The sequence below is a fragment of the Vollenhovia emeryi genome, unplaced genomic scaffold, assembly GCF_000949405.1.
Source record: "Vollenhovia emeryi isolate VEMERY1.0 unplaced genomic scaffold, V.emery_V1.0 DF939147.1, whole genome shotgun sequence".
Classification (NCBI taxonomy): Eukaryota; Metazoa; Arthropoda; class Insecta; order Hymenoptera; family Formicidae; genus Vollenhovia; species Vollenhovia emeryi.
Window position 1 is genome coordinate 641,659 of NW_011967219.1, and position 8,627 is coordinate 650,285.

At 44.5% G+C, this 8,627-nt stretch overlaps 3 protein-coding genes across 7 annotated transcripts; 1 reads left to right on the forward strand and 2 right to left on the reverse strand.

Annotated features, from left to right (window-relative positions):
* Positions 1–176: 176 nt before the first annotated feature.
* LOC105566017 (protein max) lies at positions 177–3,423 on the forward strand. 3 transcript variants are annotated; one of them, XM_012019689.1, is made up of 4 exons: positions 177–422; positions 488–586; positions 1,739–1,973; positions 2,560–3,423. In XM_012019689.1, exons 1-4 carry the CDS (start codon positions 384–386, stop codon positions 2,751–2,753), a joined length of 567 nt encoding a protein of 188 aa, XP_011875079.1. In that variant the 5' UTR covers positions 177–383; the 3' UTR covers positions 2,754–3,423. The 3 variants fall into 3 exon arrangements, with proteins under 3 accessions (XP_011875079.1, XP_011875080.1, XP_011875081.1); XM_012019690.1 differs by having other exon boundaries at positions 179–422; positions 488–547; XM_012019691.1 differs by lacking the exon at positions 488–586 and having other exon boundaries at positions 180–422.
* A 320-nt stretch (positions 3,424–3,743) lies between these two features.
* On the reverse strand, positions 3,744–6,929 carry LOC105566019 (cytochrome c oxidase subunit 6B2-like). The gene is made up of 3 exons (XM_012019695.1): positions 6,778–6,929; positions 4,468–4,588; positions 3,744–4,049 (listed from the first exon to the last, which is right to left on the reverse strand). Exons 2-3 carry the CDS (start codon positions 4,554–4,556, stop codon positions 3,881–3,883), a joined length of 258 nt encoding a protein of 85 aa, XP_011875085.1. The 5' UTR covers positions 4,557–4,588; positions 6,778–6,929; the 3' UTR covers positions 3,744–3,880.
* Positions 4,595–6,771, reverse strand: LOC105566018 (uncharacterized protein C19orf43-like). 3 transcript variants are annotated; one of them, XM_012019694.1, is made up of 2 exons: positions 5,767–6,771; positions 4,595–5,442 (listed from the first exon to the last, which is right to left on the reverse strand). In XM_012019694.1, exons 1-2 carry the CDS (start codon positions 5,883–5,885, stop codon positions 5,037–5,039), a joined length of 525 nt encoding a protein of 174 aa, XP_011875084.1. In that variant the 5' UTR covers positions 5,886–6,771; the 3' UTR covers positions 4,595–5,036. The 3 variants fall into 3 exon arrangements, with proteins under 3 accessions (XP_011875084.1, XP_011875083.1, XP_011875082.1); XM_012019693.1 differs by having other exon boundaries at positions 4,595–5,484; XM_012019692.1 differs by having other exon boundaries at positions 4,595–6,771.
* Positions 6,930–8,627: the final 1,698 nt, after the last annotated feature.

The following is an 8,627-nucleotide window of genomic DNA, read 5'->3' on the forward strand; positions in this document are numbered from 1 at the left end:
TTTTTTAAGCGTATTGATTGGCTGAAGGATAGTAAAATTCTCGAGTATCTAGAAACTTTCTATTCAGCGGCCAATCGACACGCTTGAAAAATTTGTCGTACGACAAATGTAATAGTACATACCCTAATAGTACCCGCAGGCTCCTCTCCGCTAGGCTTATGTCTATGCGTGCGACGCGAACAAACCTCTAGAGTCTCTAGTTACACTATGTTTCAGGCAACACAATTGCGGTTCGGTACAATCGGTACGAGAACATTCTAGAACGTCTACCCCGTCGACGCCACTATATACTGCGGCACCTGCTCCGATCCACCGTGGTCTCGTCGCTGTCGTGCACCATTATTTGTGCTGATTTTTTAATACGGAATTGCAACACAACGAGGATGAGCGACGATGATCGTGACATCGACATTGAGAGCGACGTAAGTATGCGCAGGGCAAGCTTGGCTCTCGCCAGCATTTCCTAACAAAACTTTCATGTATCTAGGATGGCGACGATTCGGACTCCAGATTGAGGCAGTCCAACAACACACAATACTACTCCCAGGTGAAATTACACAATCGGCCCCGGCGTTTTCCTCCTAAGGTCAAGATCAGAACTCCTTATTGTGTGCCAACGAAAAAGACCCCTCTCGCGCAATTTCCTTTTCTACACCTCTCGCAGATTACGGTGTATCTAACCTCATTTGTTTAGCGCTGTAGATGTTGTGTCTGCCAAAAATGACATCAAGACTGATTTAAGCAAGGTCGTAGCTGTTAACTTGTGTCGAAATGGGTGAAAATTAACCAGTCGCAGTCAACTATTCTCCTCTCTGTTAAAGGTGATTGGACAAGTTTTACCGTTTCCGGTATAATTCAACAGTTACGGCCTTGCGTAAACCAGACTTTTCTCACCAGTGCTCGCCGATACGTGCGATCATAATCAGAAATCGGAAGATTTTTGCTCTGTAACTTTTGGTCTCTTTAGCTATCACTTCTTTTTGCTCATCGCTCCTTCTCTCTTATTCCGTAACGCTAAATAGTTCACGGAGATACAGCGTTATACAGTATTCTTGCGGAATAGACCCATGAGTTTCCGTACACTTTTTTGGGAGTCTCTAACATGCCACCGGTTGATTTTTATCTTCCGATCCTTTTGACACCGCACGAATGACCTCCATGTGCCGAAAAATAAACATTGTTGTCCTATCATACTTGCTCTTATGTGTCATCGCTACAATGCGTAGAGTAAGCCTGGCGCAAGGAGTAAGAGAGAACCGTAACGCTTGGCTTTTGGTGTAAGGAAGTTAAGGTGCAGGCATCACTTTTAAAATATTTGCAACACTGGCCGTTCCGATTCGCTGTAAGTAAGCGTACGGGCTGAAGTAGGAGTGAGAAATCAAATTGATTTATCTCCTTACTCCTGCTTCTTACGCCCGGCTGACTCCACGCATTGTAGATAAAGCGTTATGCCACGCTTCCTCTGTCCCGGCTATCGTAGGCATCTTGGTTGAGTAAGTAATAACCTAAGTTGGCGCTTTCGTGTCTTTTGTTTCGTTGAAACGCGTATTACGCACAAATCCGGACGCCGCCGTGCGTCGTGCGACGCATTGGTTGATAATATCTTGATCGTCGGCAGATGTGTACCTTCCCTCTTTAGTGTTGAAAATCAGAATTCGTTTTGTATCATTAAATTTAAGTTTGTTCTTTTGACAGTTTGAGTCAGATATGGTGACTGTGATATTCTTTATGATATTAGGCCGAGAAAAGGGCGCATCATAATGCGTTGGAGCGAAAGCGGCGAGACCACATCAAAGATAGTTTCAGCAATCTTCGGGACGTCGTACCGACTCTGCAGGGGGAAAAGGTCGCGAGCAGGGCGCAAATCCTGAAAAAGGCCGCCGAGTACATCAGATTATTGCGGGTTAAACAACAATCTATTCAGCAAGAAATCGATGACATCAAGAAACAGAATATTACCCTGGAAAATGAAAGTAATTATCTCCATTTTTAAACAGTTACATAAAAACACGTGTGTACAGACTCAAAGTCGGCTCTTGATCTCTCTCTTTCTTTCTCAATTTCTTGAGTTTCCTGATAATTTAATTTTTACAAGGCCGAAAAATAAAGTAATTGTAAAACAATTTATTATCATAATTGTAATAAGTCCGATTAGAAAAGTACGCGATCGATTAAGCGAGTATACAAAGTATGAATTGTTAAATTTATTATAATTTTAAATTATTGTGTTTCTTATTAACTGCACTTGTTGGCTAAACAGCTAAACATCCCTCTCTAAATGACGTGTATACTTAAATGTGAATTTATATAGACGCAACAAGAATGTCTTCAGATTTTTTTTTGACAAATTTTAGTACAATTAAACGAATATATTTGTATAGTTGATGGACGAGTCATTTTAATACGATAAAGAACGAGCATTGCATTGTTTCTTAGAGTCTTCTTACAATTAATTTAACTTGCTATATTGTAAAACAACTTTTTTGCACTGTGATGGTAAATTAAGCAAAGCTAGGATATTACCCGTTTACTCATTCTAACTTGTTTGTCTCTTTGAAGTTCGCGAGTTGGAACAGGAAGGGCTCAATGATGGCTGGCTCGCCAATGTCAATGGCGAAGCAGTGATCAAAGATCTCTGTCCTGAATTCGGGGGTATGAGTGGATACAACGACACCGAGTCAGAGTCATCCGACAGCGAAACCGACGAGGCGATCCGGCATTCAAAAAAGCAAAAGACGTCCAGCCTGCATTGATGACACTCCGTACTTTTCCCTTTAACTTTATTTTCGTATGTCGATCGTCTCTCGAGATATTTGTAAGTGATATAAGTTGCATGTATATTGTGCGATCGCGCGTAAGTAGGTACTTATTTAAGTAAATCACGAGAGATCATGTTATGTAGAATATTTGTAACATGGTTGACGCATTCTGAAGAGTGAGACGATGTTCAGGAACATACGGCAAGTAAAGACGATATCGATAAATCTTGCAACGTTTACAACTTAATGTACCTATATAAGTATTAAGCTACAATATTGTACGAATACAAATAAATTAAATGCGTTTCGGTTCTGGGCTGTGGTAGATATAACCTACCGACTTGACGCATACAGTTTGCCGACAAAGCATGATTAACGGTAACTGTTTAAAAAATAATTACGTAGCGCTGTCTCCACTCTTCTAATCATTATTTTAGTGTCGCCTCATGTTTCGTAATTTTTAATTCACTCGATCTCGGGGAATCGCTTTCAGAATAAATTGTCATAATTGAGTATCTATTGTAAATTCTACTAGTACGGTCCAATATTATGTAATTATACCTGATAATTATTGACTGATAATCATTACAACACATTGACGCGCAATATCTTGATTGTTCGAGACTATGCAATATTTGTTTAATAAAGTTTCATTTATAACGAATGTTGCATTTAAGTAATTAACATCGCTCGGTCGGAGAGTAGAAAGCACCGTTTAAATCGAAAGGGTAAATTTATCAAAAAGACACAGAGACTTGACAATGAATATTTTATATAGATTTACAGTATTGCTGTATACTTTATTAAAACGTGCCGCGAGCTATGTATATATTATTAATTATACCACAAGTAGATAGTGTTTCTGGCGACTTACACAATTCGCAGATTAAATCGTTACAATTATGATCGCCAGCAGAAAACAAAAACGTGTAACTGCTATCTGCCGAGAACGTAACAGGAGATCTTGATGGGAGAGATAAGAGATTGAAGTGTCATTAGATTTATTTAGATTATTGACTTATTTTACAAACAGGAAATGACACGATCCTAGAATCCTGTTAGGTTGTTTCAAAAATTTACTAAGATGAAAAGCAGATGTGGTATATCGACCGCTGAATATTTTAGATGCGACCGGCGAACCTGCCCTCGTCGACCTGCGTGTTCCACTTCTCCACCCAGGCGTTCGGGCACATCGAGGCGTAGCACCTTTTGAAGTACTGACAAGCTTCGTAATTCTCGTTGTGCTTCTTCTTGCATCGGTGAAAGTCTACGTAGCTCTGGTAACAGTATCTACAGATAATCAAAATTGATTAGAGGCACTCGCCCAGTCCTCTTCTCTAAATAAAATAAATAGCGCGATACTACGCCCTTATCATGCTTGCATGAAGTGGTTATCTCTTGTTTTTATTATTATTATTACTTGCCAAGTAATTTACGAGTGTATATACATAAATGTGAATTTATAGATGCAACAAGAATTTCTTGAGATTTTATTTTTGATAAATTTGAGTACAATTAAACGAATATACTCGTATAGTTGATGAACAAGTCATTTTTTAATACTATAAAGAATGAGGAGGAAATCTTTCAAGCATAACAATAGCAATGGTCTTTATTATACAAGGTCTGAGGGTTCGTTAAATGTAAAAAATTGACGTTTGTTACAAACATTTTTCCTACGTTTATGGCGAGATCGTTTGACCTTTACCTGCTTTGATTCTGATTAGGGAACCTAGGATCGTACGGTGCGGTTCGCCATGTTTCCGCAGTGATGTTCGCTTCAGGATGCTTCGTCATGATTGCGACGATATAGGACACTGCTTAACAAGCTATAAATTATTTAATCTCTAAATTTCAGCACGGATTCACGGTCGCGCGTCTCACCTTCTCTCTCCCTCTTTTTTTACCCCCTTTTACCTGCCCGTAAATGTATATAAATTGTATATTTCTCTCTCGCTCTCGTCCATACGTCTCTCAAAAAAGCACGCACGACACTATATCACAAATGAGTCCGTTTCTCACGGCACTTCCTCCATTCTCCGTTTCTCTTTCGTTCAGCTCGTTAACAAAGAGTTGGCGCTGGGCTTAAGTGAACAGAAAGTGCTCACGGCGGAAACAAAATGAACGAAAGGTACCTCTGAGGAGAAGTATTTGTTCCGCGGTTCTTTCTTTTTATCTTTTCGTTTACAAGGATGCTTACGATCAACTACAGATATCTTAGAGAAGAAAAGTAATGAGCCAAAGTATGTAAAGACGGGACGACGCGAATCGTTGAAGCTATTTAACCAACGGCCGCGTGTTGTCCTCCTCCTGGCAGCAAACCTCCCGATACTTCTTCACCTCCGCCATGTAAAGGGACCACGCATCCTTGGGCTGTTCCACCGCCTGCTCCGTCTTTGGTTTCGCCACCATGCCAGTCTTTAGAATCCTGCCGCCTCTCCTCTTGCCCACCATCAACGGCGGCGGCACCACCGGCTTTTCCTCCAGCACGGAAGTGGTGGGCTTTTGCGCGGCAGGTTGCATCTGCTCCTGCATCTTCTTGAACATCTCCATAAAACTACCGTCGTTCTTGAAGGCATTCGGCTGCGGGGCAACAGCGGCCGCCTGCCGCATCATCGCTCCTGTCCCATCCCCATGCTCCTCCAGGGCGTCGGACTCGTACGAGGTCGCCCTGGCGTGGTGCCTGCGGCTCTCCCTGTACCTATGCCTGTCCCTGTCCCTGTCCCTGCTGCGATTGCGGCTGCGACTCCGCCTCTTGTCCCTCGAGCGGGACCTGCCGCGCGACCTCGATCGCGATCTGTCCCTCCTCGAGTACTTGCGCGACCTCTCTCTGTCGCGGTCCCGCTCTCTGTCGTTGGACCTGGACCGTCTGTGCGAGCGCACCGGGGACGACCTGGAGCCGCTGCGGCGGCGCTTGCGCCGCTCCTGCGGCGGCGAGTCGTTCCGCGAGGATCTACTGCTACGATGGTGGTCCGTGGCGGGCGAGGGCGTGCGCCGCGTGCCGGACCTGCTCTTGTGGCTGTCGTGTGTCGTGGTGTAACCTGTGCTATACATGGGAGGCGAGGGCGGAGCAGGTGGCGATTCGGTATGCGATCGGGCGCTGCGTTCGTACCGCTTTGAGTCCATCACGCCGACGACGGGCCGAACTGAAGGACGGACGTACACGGACGCACCTATAAGGATAGAAACTGCCTTCCATGAGTACACGGCTCGTTCCGGATCCTCCCGCCTTCATATGACTTGGGCGATTTTTTTTTATGTGCATTTTCGCGAGACATAGAGAGAGAGAAACAGAGAGACAGGCGGACCTGGAGCGAGAGAGCGTAACGTAGTCAGGTAGCCCAAGTAGACAAACGGTAAATGTACGGCGAGAGGGACACTTCGCAACGAAACTAGAGCCTTGCTCGCGATCAGGATGCGATACAACGAGCAAGGTTTTACCATCGGCGTGGTAATCGCACTTTTTTTCTCTTTTTTTTCCAATATCTCGAGTAGGCAAGAGGGAACGTGTCTCGAGGAGAGACATTGATCGTAAAGCGTTACTTTGCTCCGTACGCATTGTCTACTCTTTCGCAACTGTTTCAAAGTATAAAACGTACTCAAGAGAGAGTGTGTAAAAGAGAGAGAGAGAGAGAGAGGTAAAAAATTAATCCTGAATTCGAGAGGGTTTAGACTTTACGTCCTACGTGTCGCCAGTCAACCCTGGGAACTCCTCGTCCCCGGGAAGTTTGACGAAGACGGGAAAATGGGGGCGGGGGAGGAGAGGGTGGGATGAACAGTCACTCTGGGTCCCGCTCGAAGACAACGGAGAATCGCGGTTCCCGCGGGATTTCGGATCGGGAAGAGGGAGGCGGGGGAACGCGAGCCATCTCTCTGGGACGACTTTCCTCGGGATCTACTACCGGAATGGCGATACCCTCCTACGGCAATCTGCCCCCGCGCGTGCGGACGCGACCGTCTCGTCGAGCGTCTCGCCGGACCGCCTTAAGTTACGCTAATTTATCTGTATGCGTAATACCTTAATCAGCCGTGCGGTTGGGAACAAAATGGCCACTAAGAAACACTGCGCCAGACGACGAGACTTCGTTACGTCATGCGATCTCGAGGAGTACCTTCATTAGCGGAGCGCGGACGTGCGAGAGAACGATCCGCCCCGAACGTTGCGAAACACTGATGAGCGATCCCGCGCGATCGTCCGGCACCCAGGCTGATTTCTCACCAGATTCGTATCACGGACGGACGCCGATTAGCCGTCGGATAGGGAATTACTCGGGGACCGGAACGCTCCTGCACCGACAGCCAATGAGCGGCGCGGTCATGAAGCTTTTCCTGTAGCGTAAACTTGTGAAGAGTGAACAATTTTATTGACGAATATTGAATGACGAATATTTTTCAATGAAATTTTTTACTTTTTACGAGTTCACGCTAGAAGAACAGATTCGTGCTCGAGCCCCAGATTTGACTTTTATTTACGGATACAAGTGGGTCTGTTCTTTTCATAGACTTAAGACCGCTGTAGACGATGCTATTTTTCCCGCTGGATTGCTTGCGATTTAGTAAATTACTAGAAATCCTGAGTGGTGAGTGGTGCAATGAGAGTAATGCGAGTTAGACAGAGACACATAACTCACTTCTGCTCTCCCTCTCTTTCTATATCTTATGACCGATGCCTCCCACGGATGGCGCAGTCTAGTATATGAGTCTATGGCCGGTATTCATAGTCGATTCTTATTTCAGTATCATCTTAAGTATTGTCTTAAGACGCCAATACGGCTCTGTGATTGGTTGAAAACACATTAAGAGTATATACTTAAGATGATCTTAAATATAAGAAGTCCGATACCAAAAACATGGCGAAATACCACGTGATCGAAACCGAAAAGATCAAAGGACCGACAGAGAGTGGGCACACTAGTTATATTATGGTTATACTATGGTGTAGTGAGTTCAGTTAAAAAGAACAGTCTCAGAGTATACAGCGACTCGATAATAGGCTTGTTTTCTGTTCCTACACTAGTGAACTAGTGCAATAAATTGGAGTAAGACAAGCATATTTTTTCTCATTCTAGCTTACTGCACTAGTTCACCAGTGCAGGAACAGAAAACAAACCCCATGAATCTTTTCCTCCGGCGTAAAAGTGAAAAGTGAAAAATCTTATTTACCAATATATTGAATTCGTCAATGAAAATTTTCACTTTTCACGAGTTCACGCTGGAAGAAAAGATTCATGATCGAACCGCAGGAGCGATGGATCAAGTCTGAATTGATGTTGAACACCTCATGTGGTCAAAATGCGAAGCTTCAAATTCAAAACTGCAAATATCGAAAGAGAAACGGTCTGTTCTTACGTGTTTTTTTTATGTACATACATGTAGCCCAGGCCTGGGCAATTTTCACTGCCCGCGGGCGCCCGTTTGCCCGCGGGCAATAGCTGTGCGTGTCGGGCAAGAGTGGGGAGACAGTTTCGGCAAGAGTGGGGAGACAGTTTCGGCAAGTGGGAAAGAACGTCGCGCTTTAGAAGTATAGTTCCGAATATGATTGAGACGTGGTGGGGCGATGATTGGAGTGGGGGCATGCCCGCGGGCATGCCCGCGGGCGCCCGCGGGCGCCCGTTGCCCGCGGGCAGCATTTTGCCCACCCCTGATGTAGCCTATGTCCACATTTCAAATCTCGCGCGCTTTTTTCACGGCGCGTGTCGTGTCCCGGTATTTTGTCGGTATAACAGATTTCCTATCACGTCCTATCGAATAATGTGTTTTTACGCAAGAAAACATTGATTGAGTGTATTTTTGTCAACATGTGGAGCGAGTGGAACAAAATATTTACCATTTTTTAATATATCAAATTATTTTCAGTTCTGTTCTATT